Source organism: Hippopotamus amphibius, chromosome 9, assembly GCF_030028045.1.
Source record: "Hippopotamus amphibius kiboko isolate mHipAmp2 chromosome 9, mHipAmp2.hap2, whole genome shotgun sequence".
Classification (NCBI taxonomy): domain Eukaryota; kingdom Metazoa; phylum Chordata; class Mammalia; order Artiodactyla; family Hippopotamidae; genus Hippopotamus; species Hippopotamus amphibius.
The window spans coordinates 72,217,763-72,237,486 of record NC_080194.1 but is presented as its reverse complement, the minus strand read 5'-3'; the positions used below and the strand labels follow the sequence as shown (position 1 = coordinate 72,237,486).

Genomic DNA, 19,724 nt, shown 5'->3' with positions numbered 1-19,724 from the left:
TTGTGAATATACTAAAAACACTGAAATTGTATACTTTCAAAGGGCAAATGTTATGTGAATATATCTCAGTTAAAAAAAACTGAGCTAGAACCTGCGGTTATGACCATAAAACTGAACAGGTTTATAAAATCATCTCATCCCAATTCTCACATTTTATGAAGAAACTGAGATACAAGGGGGCAAAGGCAGATTATCCATGGACCCAAAGTCTGTTAATGACAGAGCTGAGATTAGTATACAAGATATTTCTACCTCAGTTCTCAGAACACATAAAAAACAAACAAACCCAGTTTAATAAACAGATTTACAAACAACTATGCCCTTTAAAATGTTATGGTAAAAACTACTGTCCTGAAATCTGAGCACCTCTTTTTAAGGTCCAGACCTAGATTCTTAATCCTTAATAAATGTTTTGTTAAAAGCAAAATAGCAACTTCATTGGTATCCTCTCCCCGCCCCCCCATCACTGGTATTTTCAAAAGGACTTTAAATAGTTAAAAATTTGCTCACTTATTATTCACAGTTTAATATAGTTCGGAGATTTAATTAAATATTAGTTAATCAACATTTTTAGAAGATCCCACAGCATCAAAGTTTTGAAATGCTGAGCCAACTTTTCAGGGCTTCAAACTTGTGTAACAATATTGAAATATATCCCACATTGGGCTTTTCAAAAGTTAAGACACTCCAATTACCCGCTGAGGTTCAGGGTCTATGGCTGAGGATTCCCTGAATCTGGGGAGCACTGCGGTTGCTTCAACCATTGGGGTACAGTGAAAGTGACCTTTCCAAATTCCCAACCCAGAGAGTCACTAAGCTGATTAAAATGAGTATTGTTTTATGTCACTTAATTTGGAGTGGTGTGTTATGCAGCAAAGATAACTGGAACAGCACACGTGATTTTTATAATAAGAACAAGCAACTCTTACTCCCTGATCGTTCCTCTTTTCAAAGCGCTCTATAATCACATACATCCCCTTGGCAAAAGCAGATATGAAAATACATGTATACATAAACATATACATTTTAAAAAAGATGATAAGAAAATTACAGTTTTTCAATCACCTAAAAATATAACCTAATATTCTAGTATGGTAGAGTTCAAAATACCACCCCCACCCCCCACAAAACTGTGTGTTTCTAAAAGTTTGGATGCAATTCCAGACAATTCTTCCTGAATGGTCTTGCCCTGAATAGGTTTATCCTACAGCAATCGTTTTCTGATTACCCAGATTGTTCTCATTAAGGATAGGTTTGGCCTGTTCTTAACTAGGAAGCCTTCCATACTGACCTAAAGGTCTTTGGACATTTTACCTTTTAAGCAAAAGACAAATTCTGGCTCTGTCTACACATACTATATCTCAAAGAAAAATGACAACTTTATTGGGCCTTATCCATATCTTAACTGAGCTGAACAGGACGATTTTAAGGACAGACCGAGAGAAAATATGAAAAGTTCTGAGCACAGTGTTTGGCACAAAAGATACATAACACCTCTGAAATCTAACTTTAGGACTCTAGACTATTGCTTAGTGCTGCAAAAGAGAATCACATACCAATAGTAATCATATGGATTTCTGAGTCATATTTTGCAACTTTTAGCAGACTATTTTAAAAGCCAGAGCATATTATGAAACATAACATCAATTTATGCTAGAGAGAATAATATTTCAGTAATGGAAAAGGTGATTTACAAATACTTACCTTGATCAAATATTTTTCCCATCTATCTGCTGTAACAGATTTGCCAATCTTCCTCATCAACTTCAAATGGAGCTCCACCAATTCTTTAGGTACTTAAAAAGGAAGAAAAAATACTGTTAGCCAGCAAAATAAAACATACGTAAACATTTAAGATTATAAAAAAAGAACTTTCCCCAACTGAATACTTTTTCAAAATAGATGTTTAGTTATCTTTTAGAGCTCTGAATCAGAAAAGACTAAAAACTAGGGCAAGAAATAACTGAAAACCACTTTCTTAAACATGAGCAAGAATATTCATGTCTTCTTTCAAAACATCAACAATTAAGAGCGAACTTTATAACGTAAACTGTGGACTTTTGGGTGATAATAATGCGTCAACGTAGGTTCATCAATTTTAACAAATATACCATAACCAGTGTGGGAGGGCGACAGTGAGAGCGGCTGTACATGTGTGGAGGAAGAGGGTATCTGTGGACTCTCTATACATTACGCTCAATTTTTTTTTTTTTGCAAATCTAAAACTAATCTAAAAATAAAGTCTATAAAAAATATCATCAAGTAAAAGCACTTAATTATACAACTAAAATTTCTACTGCATGTTTCTCATACTACATATTTGGTTTCTTGACTGAGATTGCAGACCAAGACACGGATTCACAGAATTAGAAAGGAATCAATGAACACAGATTCCAAGTTGATAGATACCTCAAAAATAGAGTCTAATGGTTTTCAAGCTGCTGCAGAAAACTACTCTTCTGATCTATCCCTTATTTAATGTGCTAAACTCCTCTATGGCCTCCCTATAAATCTTTGCTTGACAAGCTTCAGGAACAGAAAATGTACTTAACCTTCCAAAATTCTAATTATTAGAAAGTTACCCTTACATAAAGTAAAAAATCTGCCTCCCTACATCTTCCTCCCCTGGTTCTTGCTCTTATTCTCTAGTTTCAAAGTAAATACTTTCAACTCCTCTTTTATTGGAACCTTCAAATATTTGACGATAGCTGTATCTTCCCTCAAGTTTTCTCTTCCAACTGTAAACAACCAGAGTTCCTCCAAATGTCCCTTGGGCATCACCTGATTATGTGGTATAAATGTATTAATTAGACCTGAAGGAAATAAAGGACACACACATTTAGCATTTCCCAAAAACCAAATACTGCTAGTAACCTAAGAGAAACTACATTTATACTATCTAAAAAGTTTCCACAATCAAATACACTAGGAAAATGCTGTATCAAAAAAATATATATTTATTTTTACCAAAGAACTTCCTGAAGCCTTAACTGATTAGTCTCATATGCATAGTCTTATATCCCTATCTTGGATATAATCTGCAGCATTCCTAATATATCTGATCACTGAAGCTTTTTCTGTGAAACACACAATACCCTATAGTATACAAGTGCTCTAAAGTACAGGTTGGGAAGTGGTGGACTAATTTTTTTCAGTCATTCTTTCAGACTCTTTATTCTCCACTAAAGCCACTTCTACCTTGAAACGACCCTAAAGTATAAAAACATTTTCCCATTCAACAAATTTCTGTGGGTCCACTATTAGTAAGCAAGTAATAAATGAGCCTATTTAAGGGAGTCTTCTCAGGGGTAGGGGGTAGGAGTAAACGGTGGGTGAGCAGAGGTAAGGGAAAGAAGCACGGGAGGGATGACTACAGGCAAGTAAACAGACAAACTAAGTCAAGACCAGAATGTATAGGATTGAGGGAGGAGAGGAGAAAAGAGGGGAAGGACACTGCCTACAAAAGTAACAGCAGATGCAAAAGGCTGACAAACAAGGTGAGCATGGAACTGGAAGCACTCAGTAAAGGGGCATGATCATGAAGAACCTTATAAGGCCAGGCTACAAAGTTTACACTTTATTTAAAAGTTTAAGCAAGAAGAGTGCTCTATAATTCAGAAATCTCAAAAACCAAACTGTAGGAAAACAGATTGCTTTTATTTGCTTATTTGTTTTAGGAGATGGTGTGCAGGACAGAGATTACATATAAATTCAGGAAATATCAATCCAGAAAGATGGGAGTAACCTCAACTAAGGCAGAGGTGGTAGGTACCAAGAGAAGTGGGGAGATTTGAGATATGTTTAGGAAACTAATAAAACTTAGGGATTGACCATTTGAGCAAAGTGAAGGAGTCAAGAAAAACTGAGACACTCACTTAGGCAACTGAGCAGATGCCAATGACAATACATCAGGAAGAAAAAGACCTGGGCTCAATTCTCAGCTCTACTACTTAAAATAAGGAGACCATGATTCTGGTCAAGTTCTTTAAACAATGACTCTCAAATTCCTCATCTGTAATAAAGGGTAATAAAAGGTTGAACTGGCTATCTTACAGTTAAAAACACAAAACATTACACAAAGCTAAAATACCTTTGTATCACTTCTATCATATTTGGGGAACAAAGGTCAGTTTCAATTTCCCCTTTTTCCTCTTCCTCAAACACAGTAGTCTTTCCTATTTATTTGTTTGTTGATTGACTGATTGATTGGCTGTGTTGGGTCTTCATTGCTGTATGCGGGCTTTTCTCTGGTTGAGAAGAGCAGGGGCTACTCTTCCTTGCCGTGTGCAGGCTTCTCATTAAAGTGGCTTCTCTTGTTGCGGAGCACAGGCTCTAGCGGCCTAGACTTCGATAGTTGCGGTGCGTGGGCTCAGTAGTTGTGGTGCACAGGCTTAGTTGCTCCGAGGCATGTGGGATCTTCCCTGGCCAGGGATCGAACCTGTGTCCGCTGCATTGGCTGGCAGATTCTTAACCACTGCGCCACCAGGGAAGTCCCAAACACAGTAGTCATGATGATTCTACCTTCCTACATCTCAAACCTGCTCCCTATTTCCCAAAATTTCTCTAGGATATCATTGCACCTTCTCACTTCAGAAAAACAGGGATGGATACTCTCCTGAAACCAAACCAATCTTAAAAATTAATTAATTAATTAATTAAAATAAAATACTGCTTTCATGTCACTTCCCAGTTCACAAATATCTTTGATAGTTCCTAAATACCTATATAAACTCATCTAGATTTCTTACCCTAGCCTCAGAGTCTCAATATTCAGTTCCAATCTAACTCTCTAATCCTTCCCTCTTACTTCTGCACTGAAATCTTTGATTCAAATCATTCTGGCTTGTTCACTATCTATTAAGCATACCCAGTCCACAACCTACTTGGGCTTTATTCAAGCACTCCAGTTTACTGTTTTCTGCTACTTGAATTATATTCATCTTTTAATATCTGGTCAATAAAAGCCCTGAAAGTCTCTGTGATAGCTTTCCAATGATTTCAGCAACATCTGTGTCATTGGAATGCCCACAGTATTCATATTATCTGTATCACTCATTTATCAGTTGAGTAAAAAGCTCTGCACCCATGGTTTATGCATATCCTCCACATCACAGACAAATGAAATCACAAAAATTTTGATAATTGGTACTATTTAAAAAAATCCAAGAGGACAAAAGTAAATATATGCAATAAATATGTTTTTCAGCCTACTCTGCAAATATAGGTCATTCTTGATTTAGGCATGTAGAAGTAGGTTATATACTACTTGATCTCCTTATTAGAGCCTTGGCTATTACACAGCACTGTCCAATAAAAATATAAAATGAGCCACATAATTTCAAATTTTCTAGTAGTTCATTCATAAAAGTAAAAAAAGATATCAAAATTAATTTTAAAAGTTTGTTATTTAACACTATATATCTCAATGTTATTTCAGCATTTAAAATTTCAGATTTTAACATTTTTTTACTTGACATTTTACTTATTTATTTTTTAATTGAGGTATAATTGACATATGACACAATATTAGTTTCAGGTGTACAACATAATTTAACATTTGTATTCACTGCAAAATTATTACCACAATAAGTCTACTAGCACTCATCATCATACATAGTTACTGTACATGCTTACAAGTATACTTATTATTACAGTATTATTGCTTGCAGTATTATTAACTGTAGTCACCATGCTGTATATTACCTCCCCATGACAGTTATTTTATAACTGAAAGTTTGTACCTTTGGACCCTTTTCATCCATTGTACATGTTTGGGGGGACACCTAGTATTCAAAGTATACCATTTTACCCTTATAGCACATCTCAATTCACACTAGCCATACTTCAAGTGCTCAAGAGCCACATATGGCTAGTGGCTACTTGTACTGGATCACATAGAGCTAGCATATTCAAAACTAAAATTTATAACCCATAATTTACTAACAATTTACTTAATGTGTGTGTGTGTGTGTGTGTGTGTGTGTGTGTGAGAGAGAGAGAGAGATACAACTGACATATAATATTTAGTTTTAGGTGTACAACAGGATGATTTGATATTTGTAAATACTGCAAAATGATCACCACAATAAGTCTAATTAAACATTCAACTTATATTTTTTTGCTGCAAACAGAAGTGACAGGCTAATAACCTTATGGACACTTGTAGCTCTTAATATTTTGTCAGTCAATAAGAAACAAAAACTTCCAGAGAAAAACTAATCAGTATAATAAACAGAAAATATTACAATTCCCATACTTTGCATTCTCTAAAACAATGTTGTCCATATCTGCACTTTTCAAAACAGTAGCCATTAGCTACATGTGACTATTTAGCACTTGATATGTGGCTAATAAAACTAACGAACTAAACTTTTAATTTTACTAATTTTTAATTAATTTAAATAGCCACATGTGGCAAATGGCTAGGGTTTGAGGCAATGCTGCTATAAAATAGCAATTATATTTTTAAACACATGATCGTTTTCTAAAACATGCACTGATGATCTGTAAATTTACTTATTTATCACCTGGAACATTCCGTAAATAATTTCATTTTGGGAACATTAGGTAATTATTAACTTCCTTCTAAGAATTATCTATTAACTAACTTTATGTCATTCTAAAAAATATAGGTTTCGTCCCAACTGAACCAAGATCTCTACCTTTTCACACGATAGATTTGATACATAACCTTTAATGGATGTGTTTCTTTCACAAGGCCTCAGGAAGGTGAAAGATTCTGAAGCAGAAGAAAAGGTCAGGCGCTGTGTGAATTCATGAAGCGTCTGCCAAAATGATGCAGGTATGAAGCAGCAGTAAGTGGTAGAATTCCAGAATGCATTACTGATCCAACTACCCAAAGATGTTCTATAGTTTGACATTTTTTAAGCATCTTTCCAGCACCAAGCCTTAAGAATGCTGCTGCTTCTGCAATTCTAGTTTTATTACACACAATTCTGTTTTTTTAATGGTAGAAATTTACAGCTGCTCATAATAACTAAATCACATAATTCCTCTCATTTCTCAATGAAGTCTTTTACTTAAACTTCCTCTACGCTTGTAAGCAGAGATACACTTAGAGTCATAAAACAGTTGATTTTATGTAGGCCATTGATAAAAGAACAATGATTTGAGATACAGGGGTTTAAGTATAAGCTTACAAAAAGCTTTTACTTACTGCTAGTTTCTACAAACTCTGTTGGGGGAGCACAGTTTTAGCCATAAGGACACTGGTCCCACAGTCCACTTGATCCTCAAAATAACTATGTTTTTATACACCTTATCTTCAAAAAGTACATTTAGTCAATCATCCTAAAGTTTTCTGAAAAGAAAAAAAAAAAAAGGCCCAAAACTATGAACTGTAACTTAGGTCACTATCTGAAAAACTATAGTTTGGAGATGCGAGATGCCAGGTAAGCGTAATATAAATCACTAAGCTCAGCTTATTACCATAATGGAAGAAAAAATTCAAGGATAGTTGTTATGTAAGCAGACAAACCAAGGGGTATCCAATGCTCCATTTAGGTTTTGGGTTTCATTTAGAATCATACTGCTGTTCCCAGATAGGTAGAGAAACAAACCAAACATGGCTCAGATTATTTCAGAACCAAACTGAAAACATCTCTGCTACAAAAAAAGTAATCAGTGTACTACTGCAAACATAAGCATGACTGGAAGCTCTGATAACCAGCATTCAGCACTTCTTCCTAAAGGAGAAGGTAGATGTTTACTGGGAGGAAAGGCTCTAGGTAAGATGATGTGAGCCACCCTCACATCAGTCAGTCCTTATATGTACTTAACAAACAGCATCCTGTCAGAGGGAATCTGAGGTACTTGAGGCAATGGCTTCCAATAACATATGCCTCCAACTCTAATCAGATGATCCTATTTCCCTTCTCTCTTTTCTCTCTACTCAATTTAATGATCATGGGAGGGATGGGGAGGAGGGATGGGGAGGGGGGATGGGAAGGGAAGGAAGGAGAGAGAGACTAAAAACAAAATTTTTAAAAAAGAAATAGTGATATTATAGTATTTAAGGAAGAGGAGGGATTTTTTCCTCCAATAATTTTAAATTTAGTGAGAAGGTGAAAGACTAGTACGCCCTTCATCTAAATGCACCAATTGCTAACATTTTAAAGAAACATTTTTACATAGGATAAAGCCATCAGCGAAAGGCTCTCTAATAAAAAAAAAAAAGACCGAAAGGCTCGCTAAAAACAAACAAACAAACAAACAAACAAACAAAAAACCGTAAAGAAGCAGCCAATCAAGCCAAGAAAGGGAAGAACATGCCAGGCACAAGGAAATGCCTGTAGAGAAGACCTGAGGCAGCTAAAAGCTTCCAGTGTGGCAGGAAAGAGAAAATGGTAAAAGATGCCACTGCAGAAGTAAGCAAAGGTCATATCCTGTACAGCCTTGGGGGCCATATAAATAGTTTCAACTATATTTTGAGTGTAATGAGAAATCAAGGGAGGAATTTAGGAAATTTTCCTGATCCAAGGTTTTAAAAGATCATTCTGTGTCTAGGATCTGCTTCATAATAACCTAAGCAGCAAAGGACAAATAGAGTTACAGATGAAACAAAATTACAAAATTTCACTGAATCTGTGTGATGAGCATGTGAAACTCCATTATACTACTTTCTAACTTTGTATAAGTTTTACATTTTTCATAATTTAAAAAGATACAAGGGCTGAGATTACTTTGACTGTTCTGAGGAATGAAATGGAGCTTGGGGTGGGGGGTGGAGAATACGACTAATTAGGAGGCTAGTGCCATACTTCAGGCAAGAGATAATGATGGCTTGGACTAAGGTTGTGGCAATAGAGATGTAGAGAAGTACCCTAAAGGAAAAATGCAAAATCAGAATTTCTAGAATATTTTCTAACAAGCACCTTCAACAATCTTAATCTGAGAAAGTGACTACTGTCTTCCATGTGATTCCTATAAATTTGTTCATTTTTAAAAGCAGAAACTATGACTTTTCGTTTGATTGGTCATGATTTAGAAAGGCAACACATACACAGACATTTAATAATAAAGTCAAATAAATTTATGTGTACCATGTCTTATTTCTCATACTCTTCATCATTTCAAATGCTCACAGTGCACTTAAAAGCCTGCACTTAGGGTCTTCCCTGGTGGCACAGTGGTTAAAACTCCATGATCCCATCACAGGGGTCCCAGGTTCCATCCCTAGTCAGGAAACTAGATCTCACATGCATGCCGCAACTAAGAGTTCACATGCCACAACTAAAGAGCCCTCAAGCCGCAACTAAGACCTAGCACAACTAAATAAATAAATATATATTTTTAGAAGCCTGCACTTAATATTTCAACTAAGTATTCTTTAAAACTGTGTTACACATATATTATGAAAAGCACTAGAAAGAGTCAAGAGAAAGAGGTGCGAACCTCGATTTTCTCATCCGTAAATGGAGTTGTACCAGATGATCTAAAGTCTTCCAGCTCTAATATTCAATGTCCAAGTCTAAGCATTGAGGCAGGTATTTATTTGACTTAGAACAACAGCAGTAGTTATAGGATTTATCATTTTTGAACTGAAAGCACACGCTCTGATAAATTAGAAAATTTAGCAACTAAGATGTGATGTCAAATGCCCAAGATCGAAGAGAGCCCAACCGAGATCGCAGACCTCTGACCTTCCAATCCAGGGCTCTTTCTAATGTGTCTTAAAGTATCAAATGGATGAAGGAATAGTTCAGAAGACCTAACTTATGAGTCAAGCCACTCTTCCTGAATAGCTCAGTATCTGGGTTATCTTTTATCTTGGTTTTCTCCTGCCTATGCACTGTAAGGCATTAACCATTTCTAAAATGTAATCCATCTTTCTGTAGTGACAAAAAGACTATTATTTCTCCTCCAAATCCATTCTTTCTTTCTTCAACAGCTTTATTGAGATGTAACTTACATACCATACACTTCATCCTTTTAAAGTACATAAATCAATGGGGTTTGGTATGTTATATGATTAATGTTTAAATTATGGTAAAATACAAATAACATAAAATTTGTCATCTTAACCATTTTAAGTGTACATTTCAGTGGCATTAATTACATTCACAAAGTTGTGCAACCATGACTTCTGCTGCTGTTATCCTATCCATTTTTATAGTTAAAAGTTTTGAAACAATCACTTCACTTCTAAATTTCTTTCTGGAAAATATACAATTATAAAAGCAAAGGCCACTACAGTATATACATTCTCAATGGGAGCAATACTGCACCCAAGGGGGCAAAAACTGATCCTTGAGGAGGGCAAAAAATCTCAGATAATGGTTTATGGTTCTCCACAACTTAACCCAATCTGACTAATCTTACTCTTTAGCATTTAATTTCTCTTGCTAGGGAGAAATTAATTTAAAATTAGTTTTCTCTTTAGGAATGTGATGGGGGGGAGGTTGAGAAACACTGTGTTTTAGAAAAGCAAGCACTGTTAATCAAAATGTAAAACACTACTTCAGACAATGCTCAACATGCAAAAGAGGCTGTTTCCACTGAAACCAAAGCCAAGTTGTAAATTGCCTTGCTACCCCACAAAAACTGATTTTATCCATAACGTTAAACAAAACAATGGGAAAAACTATGTTAAAATTTTAATAAAGCATAAAATCAAGCACACTAGCTAAAAAGTTGTTTTAAATTTACCCCTGATAATTAAGAGAGAATAAGAACTAAGTATAAACAGGAAAAAAAAAGAGAAAGAAAATAACAGTAGGCTCTTTGACATCATACAGTCTTAATTACCTTTACAGTCTCACTTCGTAGTTATCTATCACCTATCTCCTCTTCTTCCTCTCTACCATCCTTAGATGTAAGGTCCAAGAAGGTAAGGGCCCTATCTATCTGCCTTTTTTTTTTAAATAACTAAATTTATTTATTTATTTACTTATTTATTGGTTGCATTGGGTCTTCGATGCTGCACACGGGCTTTCTCTAGTTGCAGCGAGCAGCAGCTACTCTTCATTGTGGTGCGCAGGCTCCTTATTGCGGTGGCTTCTTTTATTTCAGAGCTCTAGGTGTGCAGGCTCAGTAGTTGTGGTGCACCGGCTTAGTTGCTCCAGGGCATGTGGAATTTTCCTGGAGCAGGGATCAAACCCATGTACCCTGCATTGCCAGGCAGATTCTTAACCACTGCGCCACCTAGGAAGTCCCTATCTGCCTTTTTTATCACTGTATTCTCTGCACCAAACACAGCCCCTGGTTCATTCAACTATTTGACAAACTAGAATAGAGACAAGAAAATAAAGGAGAAGGAAAGCAACAGGGAGAGAGGGAGTGAGGAAATTTAAAAAGGTCTCAGACAGCTAGGAAAAAAAAAAAAAGAGTTCCTTTAGGTGTGAAAGAAAAATTATCAGAACAGTATGTAGGAAAGTAATGAGGAAAATAAGATGAAAAAGATGGCAAAAGTGGCTTTATTTTTTTAAAATTTTATTTATTTATTTATTATTTTTGGGGGGGTACACGAAGTTCAATCATCTGTTTTTATATACATAACCCCATATTCCCTCCCTCCCTTGACTCTCCCCCCACCCTCCCTCGAGTCCCCCCCACCCTCCCCATCCCAGTCCTCTAAGGCATCTTCCACCCTTAAATTTCAGTTCACTGCATGAGCCATCTGCTGATATCACTAACCCAAGACAACTTATTGACAGGGTTTTATTTCCCCTTTTCTCTCCCTTTTGAGGGGAGGGATGCAAGAGGTGAATGCTCCCATGACATTTGTATATAGGAGTCGATAATGAAGTCCACAAGTTTAACTAAATATATATCTGTATAGTGAATTCCTAACATCAGATCTCTATGAAGTGCCAGATTCCTACCCCATCATGTATGTTCCATAGTATTTAAAAACTTAAAAGCACACTAAAAGATGCCTTTTTGATTCAATACCATGATTTTGGGTGTTAGGAAATCAGTTTGAGGTTTCTTTTAAAGACAATTCTGGGGGCTTCCCGGGTGGCACAGCGGTTAAGAATCGGCCTGCCAATGCAGGGGACACGGGTTCAAACCCTGGTCCGGGAAGATCCCACATGCCATGGAGCAACTAAGCCCATGTGCCACAACTACTGAGCCCACACACTGCAACTACTGAAGCTCGCACACCTAGAGCCTGTGCTGTGCAACAAGAGAAGCCACCACAGTGAGAAACCCATGCACCACGACGAAGAGTAGCCCCCACACTCACAACTAAAGAAAGCCCGGGCGCAGCAACGAAGACCCAATGCAGCCAAAAAAAAAAAAAAAAAAAAACTCGACAATTGTGCATATCTATGAACTTAAATTAAAAGAATTCTATTTCTTTATGAAATTTCTGTTGTCTTTATTCCACGCTAACAAGTGATCAATTCATACTTTTCTTTCAATCAACATTCATTTGACAAGCAGAGATAACTATGTAAGTAACATACTATGTCATCTTAGTTTCCTAAAATCCTGGCAGAAAGCATAACACAATGAATTCACTATAACTTCTATAGTTATTTCAATAAATGAGAAAATGTATATGAAGACACATTATAAACCATAAAGTAATATACAAACCAAAGTTGCTTTTATTCACCACCAGATGGTGATCATGTCTTATTTAAAGCAAGTGCTGACACTTTATTTGGGGGCCAGCCAGCCGACTACTAAAAATTATTAATAAGCAAACTAGGTTGTCTGAATAAAATGCTGGTGACTTAAGTAGGTTCAATTGAAACATCACCAAAACATATCAGTAAACAACAGGTTCTGCCTGAAAATTTCTAAAGGAATTTATCTGTTCTTATTAACATTTGATAACTACTGATACAATCTAAGGAAAAAGACAACAGGGCATGTTTTCTGGCAGTCTTATATGGGTTATTTAACCATTCATACTACCTTGATCGACCACAATGTGTTATTTTAAAGAAAATTCCAGATATTATGATTTCATCCACAAATAGTTCATGGTGTAGCTCTAAAGGATAAGGACTATTTAAAAATAAGCACAGGGCTTCCTTGGTGGTGCAGTGGTTAAGAATCTGCCTTCCAATGCAGGGGACATGGATTCGAGCCCTGGTCCAGGAAGATCCCACATGCCATGAAGCAACTAAGCCCCCGCATCACAACTACTGAAGCCTGCGTGCCTAGAGCCTGTGCTCCGAAACATGAGAAGCCATCGCAATGAGAAACTCACGCAGTGCACTGAAGAGTAGTCCCCGCTCACAACCAGAGAAAGCCCGCGCGCAGCAACAAAGACCCAACGCAGCCAATCAATAAATTAATTAATTAAAAAATAAGCATAATGATATTACCACCTAAAAACTTTAATTCTTTAATGCCACAGAATTTCAAGTCAACTAAACAATTTTAAAATATCGTCAATTAACCAAGAAATAAAATTGTATTTTATTGTTACCTCTGTAGCAGATGCTGGCAGCACCTCACCTTTATCCCCTCAGCACTTATGATTCCAGTACAGGCCAACCTGCAAGCTCGTGCAAGTCTTCACATGAGGGTTTTCTCCTGACTACAGGGTGGGGAAGTTCAGCATTCCTGAGAGCATCCCTAAACCAGTAAGTGACAGAAGCTCCTTAACCCCTTTTCTGGGATAAATCAGAGATATAATCTACACTGTCTTTCAGCTCAACAGAAGGATTTAGTCCAGTTGCCTATAAAGTAACTTACTTGAAAACACATTCCATATTGGCTTTTTTTCCCCTTCCCAGTATCACTTCCCCTGCCCTGTCTGTTTCCTGGCATCAATTTCCAAATAAACTATTTGCACTCACATTTTTGTTTCAGGGTCTGCTGCCTGGGGAATCCAACATAAGACAACCTCTTAATTTTGCATGGAAGCTATGGACATCCTAAGAAAATGTAAACATAAAAATTTCTGTAAATATGTTCTAAGCATTTAGAGACAATCCAAAAGACATACAAATATCCCAGTTTAAAGAACCCTTCCTCCTACAGGTTCAGGATAGTCTGAGACCTTTATGTGTTCCACTGAGATTGTTCAGTTACATCCCCACCCCTTACTCTTCATTGTTGGCGAAGAAGCATCATTATCTCAATACTCAGTTCTTGTGTGCATAAAATCTAACCTAACTGAAAGTACGTGAACTGCTGGCTTAAGCTTTTACACTTTAAAGAAAAAAAAAAAAAAAAGTTCCTAGAAGGAATGGTTTACTAAGTCCCTTGAAAAGCCACAAAATGTGATATTTATGAGTATTTTCATTTACATATGATTTTCAATGGATTTTTTTTTTTTTAACTGCTGCTGGCCTCAAACAGCAATTCAGGTAATAGTAAAGACCTTGTGAAGATTTCTTTTGAAAAGTCAACTTGGGGCTATCATACTAATAGTATGATAAAGTCCCCTCTAGCTAACACAAACTCCTCCCCACCCTTCTGAAAAAAAGAGTTCTATGTACTCAGTCTCCATTTTCTCACCTGTCGCATTTGTTCCAAACCCACCATAATCTGACTTCCATTAGTCAAATTAAATGGATGCTTTAGTTTTTGTCTTAATTTGGCAGCATATGACAGCAGTGACCACAACTTCATTCTTGAAATCTGGCCATCCTGTGACACCACTTTTCTGATTTCTCCTCTTATTTCTCTGCCCTGTTTTGAATTCATTTGCAGGCCCACTTCTGCCCATTCCTTGAAAGCTGTTTCTAGTTTAGGACTTCATTTCTTTTGTCCTTAAGTTATCTCATTCATCCCTTCATTTCAATTTAAATATGTTATCTCACTCTGCTGGTTATGAATATGTTCAAATAACAGAAAATCCTACCAAAGTGGCTTCACAAGTATGGGGTTACCTTTTCTCACATAACAAGAAGTCCAGACTAGTTGCTAGTTTTGGTTTAACGGCTTAACAAACCCACCATATTGAACTTCATGGACTACCCAAACATTCCATGCTGTTTCCAGCCTCTAGACCTTAGCATGTGCAGTTCCCTCTATCATCAACCCACCTCTATTCATCCTGCGAGTTGTTTGGTTGTTGCTCCTTAGGAAATCATTCTTTTATCTATTCTTTGATTATTCTTTTATCTTATCGGGATTAAGTGCCCCTGCTGGATATCCCAAAATGATTCTACTTATACATCACACTATATCATAAATGCCTGTTTGATCACCTCTATCCCACATTAAAAAGGCCTGTATCTTCAGCACCTAGGACAGTGCCTAGCACATCCCACACATTCAATAAGCACTTGTTCAATGAACAGAAGATTTGGACTTAAAAAAATTATTTTATTAGAGAAATGCAAACCAAAAACTACAATGAGGTACCACCTCACACCAGTCAGAATGGCCATCATTAAACTCTATAAATAATAAATGCTGGAGAGGGTGTGGAGAAAAGGGAACCCTCCTACACTGCTAGTGGGAATGTTAATTGGTACAGCTGCTGTGGAAAACAGTATGGAGGTTCCTCGAAAAACTAAGAGTTACTATATGATCCAGCAATCCCACTCCTGGGCGTATACCCAGGCAAAACTATAATTCAAAAAGACACACGCACCCCAATGTTCACAGCAGCACTATTTACTGATACAATCACCAAGACATGGAAACAGCCTAAATGTGCAACAACAGATGAATAAAGAAGATGTAGTACATATATACAAAGGAATACTACTCAGCCATAAAAAGAATAAAATAATGCCATTTGCAGCAACATAGGTAGACCTAGAGATTATCACACTAAGTGAAGTAAGGCAGAAAGAGAAAAACAAATACCATATGATATCACTTATACGTGCAATCTAAAATATGACACAAATGAACTTACCTATGAAAGAGAAACAGACTCACTGACATAGAGAACAGATTTGTGGTTGTCAAGCAGAGGGTGAGGGATGGATTGGAGACAAACTATTATGTATAGAATACTATACTACTGAATAGCAATAGGGAACTACATTCAATATCCTGTGATAAACCATAAAGAAAAAGAATACAAAAAACAAGGTATATGTGTATAACTGAGTCACTGCTGTGCAGCAGAAATTAACACAACATTGTAAATCTACTTTACTTCAATAAAATTTTTAAAATAATTTATTCATAAACATGAACTTCTCGTAACCCAAGTAACTGATTGATTAGCAAATGAATAAACAATGATACACATTTCTTGCTCACACTTAAAGAAGCAGATAGAAATCCAGATAAGTTTCTAAAATCTCTAAAGTAAGCACATAAAACAGAATATCCATTTTGGGAATGTGCATTTATACAAACAAATCAACTATACACAGGCTATCAATTTACAAGTTGCCAACCATAAGCTGGCCTTTATGAATGATTAAGTTTCCTAACACAACAATAGAACTAACATAAGCAGAAAACAAACAAACAAACCAGAAAAAACTATGAATAAATAAATGGTTTCCTTGCGACCCTCTTCCTAGTCAGTGACCCCAATTTTAGCCTTAGGCAACCACTGATTTGCTTTCTGTCACTAAGATTTGTCTTTTCTAGAGCTTCAGGTAAATGGAATCATATATAGTATGTACACATTTTTTTTTTAGCTCAGCATAACGTTCTTGACATTTACTCACATTTTACATATATCAGCAGTCCACTCCTTTTCAATCTGAGTAGTATCCTATAGTATGAATACATTTGTTCATCAATCATCATATGAATGTTTGGGTTACTTCCAGTTTGAGCTATTATAAGTAAAGCTGCTATGAATATTTGTGTACAAGTCTTTGTGTGAACATGCATTTTTATTTTTCTTGGGTTGATAGTAGTGGAAACTGATAGGCTGTATAGTATATGTAGGTTTAACTTAATAAGAAACTCCCAAACGTTTTACCAAAGTGGTTGCACCATTTAATCTTCCCATCACTACTGTATAAGAATTCCAGTTGAAACACATCCTCACCAATATCTGTGGTACTATGGGTTGTTTCAAAAGAATATATCTTCTGCCATGTTGGGTAGTGTTCTAGAAATGTCAATAACATCCAGTTAGTTGAAAACACTGTTCATGTCCTATATTCTGACTGATTTTCTATGCAATTGCACTATCAATTACCAAGAGGAGTGTTGAAATTTCCAATTATAACTTTAGATTGCATATGTATCTTTCAGTTCTGTCAATTTTTGCTTCACATATTTTAAAGCTCTGTACTGGAGGAAAAAACATTGTCAGAATCATTACATCTCTCTGATAAATTAACTCTTGTAGCATCGTATTCCTTGTTCTGAAGTTTCCATTTTCTTTTTTTTTTTTTAAATAAATTTATTTATTTATTTACTGTGTTGGGTCTTCATTGCTGTGCGCAGGCTTTCTCTAGTTGCTGAGAGCAGAGGCTACTCTTTGTTGTGGTGTGCAGGCTTCTTACTGCAGTGACTTTTCTTGCTGCAGAGCATCAGCTATTGGCATGCAGGCTTCAGCAGTTGTGGCACATGGGCTCAACAGTTGTGGCTCACGAGCTGTAGAGTGCAGGCTCAGTAGTTGAGGCACACAGGCTTAGTTGCTCTGCAGCATGTGGGATCTTCCCAGACCAGGGCTCGAACCCCTGTCCCCTGCATTGGCAGGTGGATTCTTAACCACTGCACCACCAGGGAAGCCCTCCATTTCCTGCTATTTTACAGCTATTCCAGCTTTCTTATGCTTAGTTTTGCACAGTATAGTATTTTCTATCCTATTTTTCACCTATAACTTTTTAAAGTGGATTTTTGTAGCATATAGTTGGGTCTTGCTTTACTTAATCTACTCTGACAATCTCAGTCTTTTGTTTAATTTTAAATTAAATACCACAGGTGGCTTAGTGGTGACCAGACTGGAGAGAGCAGGTTTAGCCAAGGGTTAGCATACTACAACAGCCCAGAGGGCAAATGTAGCCTATCACCTGTTTTTGTATAGCCCATGAACTAAGAATGGTTTCACATTTTCTAAGGGTTGGAGGTTAAAAAAAAAAAAAAAATCAAAGGAAAAAGTATTTTGCAACACACGACAATTACATGAAATTCAAATTTTAGCCTATATAAAGAAAGTTTTAGTGGAGCACAGCCATACTTATTACTTACTGTAATATCAATGGTTACTTTCATTCACGCTATACTGGCAGAACTGAATAGTTTCAATCAACACTGTACTGGGACTTTCCTGGTAAGAATCCATGCTCCCAATGCAGGGGGCCTGGGTCTGATCCCTTGTCAGGGAACTAGATCCCACATGCACGCCACAACTAAGAAGCCCGCATGCCGTAATTAAAGATCCCGCATGCTGCAACTAAACATGCCACAACAAAGATCCTGTGTGCCACAACTAAGACCTGGCACAGCCTAAATAAATAAATAAATATTAAAAAAAACAAAACAACAAAAAACCTGTTCATATATTTGTTAAAAAAAAAGAGAGAGAGAGAGAGAGACACTGTACTGATCAGAAAGCCTAAAATATTCTTAATAGCTAGCTTTTTTGAAAAGCTTCTTTTAAAGAAGTTTGTCAAACCCTGATTAAAACCATTTATATTTAATACAATTATTGATATAATTGGATTTAAATCTGTAACCTTACCATTTATATTCTGTATATTCCAACATTTCTTTGTTCCTATCTTCCGTCTTTTCCTGTCTTCTTTTGGATTAACTGAACATACTCTAGCATTTCATTTCATATCTACTGTTGATTAAATAGGCATATGTCTTTATTTTAATATTTAGTGGTTGCTCTAGGTTTTACAATATACATCTTTAACTCAATACATTGTACAATCAAAGATATTCTCTCGCTTCACAAAAAAAGTGAACACTTGCTACCCTTACAACACTGTAATACTCCCATTTCTCAGCTCTCACCCTTAATACTATGGATGTCATACATTTTACTTCTACATATGCTGTAAAACTTACAATATATTATGATTTCTGCTTTAAACAGCCAATTATCTTTTAAGACATTTAAAACTAGGGAAAATGCATTTTATATTCAAGCACATTTATCACCTTTGGCACTCATCGATGTCTTTGTCTATATCTAAGCTTTCATCTGACCCATTTTCCTTACATCTTAAGATGTTTCTTATAGTATATTTCAACTAGCTAGTAACAAATTCTCTGGTTTTATTTGTCTGAAAAGGTTTCTATTTCATCCTTGTTTTCAAAGGCTATTTTCTTGAATATATAACTATATGTTGACAATTTCTTTTTCATTCAGCACTTTAAAAATGTTTCATTATCTCCTAATTTGCATACTTTCTGACAAGAAATCCTCACATCTTTTTCTTTGGCTGCCTTCAAAATACTCATTTTTTATCACTGGTTTTTAGGAATTGGTTATATTGTGGTATTTTTGTGTGGGTCTGCCCTGCTTTGGGTTTGTTGAGATTATTGGACCTTGTGAGTTCATAATTTTCATTAAATTTGGAAAATTTTGAGCCATTACTTCTTACTATATTTTTGGTTCCATCCTGCTTCTAGGGTGTCAAATACACTTTGCTGAGCTTACTTGGTATTGTCCCACAGACCAATGAGCCACTGACTATTTTCAGTTCTCTTTCTCTGCTTCATTTTAAGATTAAAATCTACTGCTGTATCTTCAAATTTACTGGTATGTTCCTCTGCACTGTCTAATCTGCTGTTAAATCTGTTCAGTTAACTTTTTATTTCAGATACCCCCCCTTTTTTACCCCTAGAAGTTCCATTTGGTTCTTTTTTATATCTTCCATTTCTCCAGCCATTATGTTCACATTTTTCTT

At 36.2% G+C, this 19,724-nt stretch overlaps 1 protein-coding gene across 4 annotated transcripts in view; it reads right to left on the bottom strand.

Moving 5' to 3' along the window:
* Positions 1 to 19,724, bottom strand: part of RSF1 (remodeling and spacing factor 1) — a 188,509-nt gene that overhangs the window by 139,109 nt on the left and 29,676 nt on the right. For 3 of the 4 annotated variants that reach the window (XM_057748974.1, XM_057748972.1, XM_057748975.1), the window contains exon 2: positions 1,705 to 1,796. In XM_057748974.1, the coding sequence (XP_057604957.1) occupies positions 1,705 to 1,796 (92 nt within the window). Of the gene's footprint in view, positions 1 to 1,704; positions 1,797 to 13,781; positions 13,837 to 19,724 lie in introns of those variants that run through there. The other variant, XM_057748973.1, reaches the window with a different exon arrangement.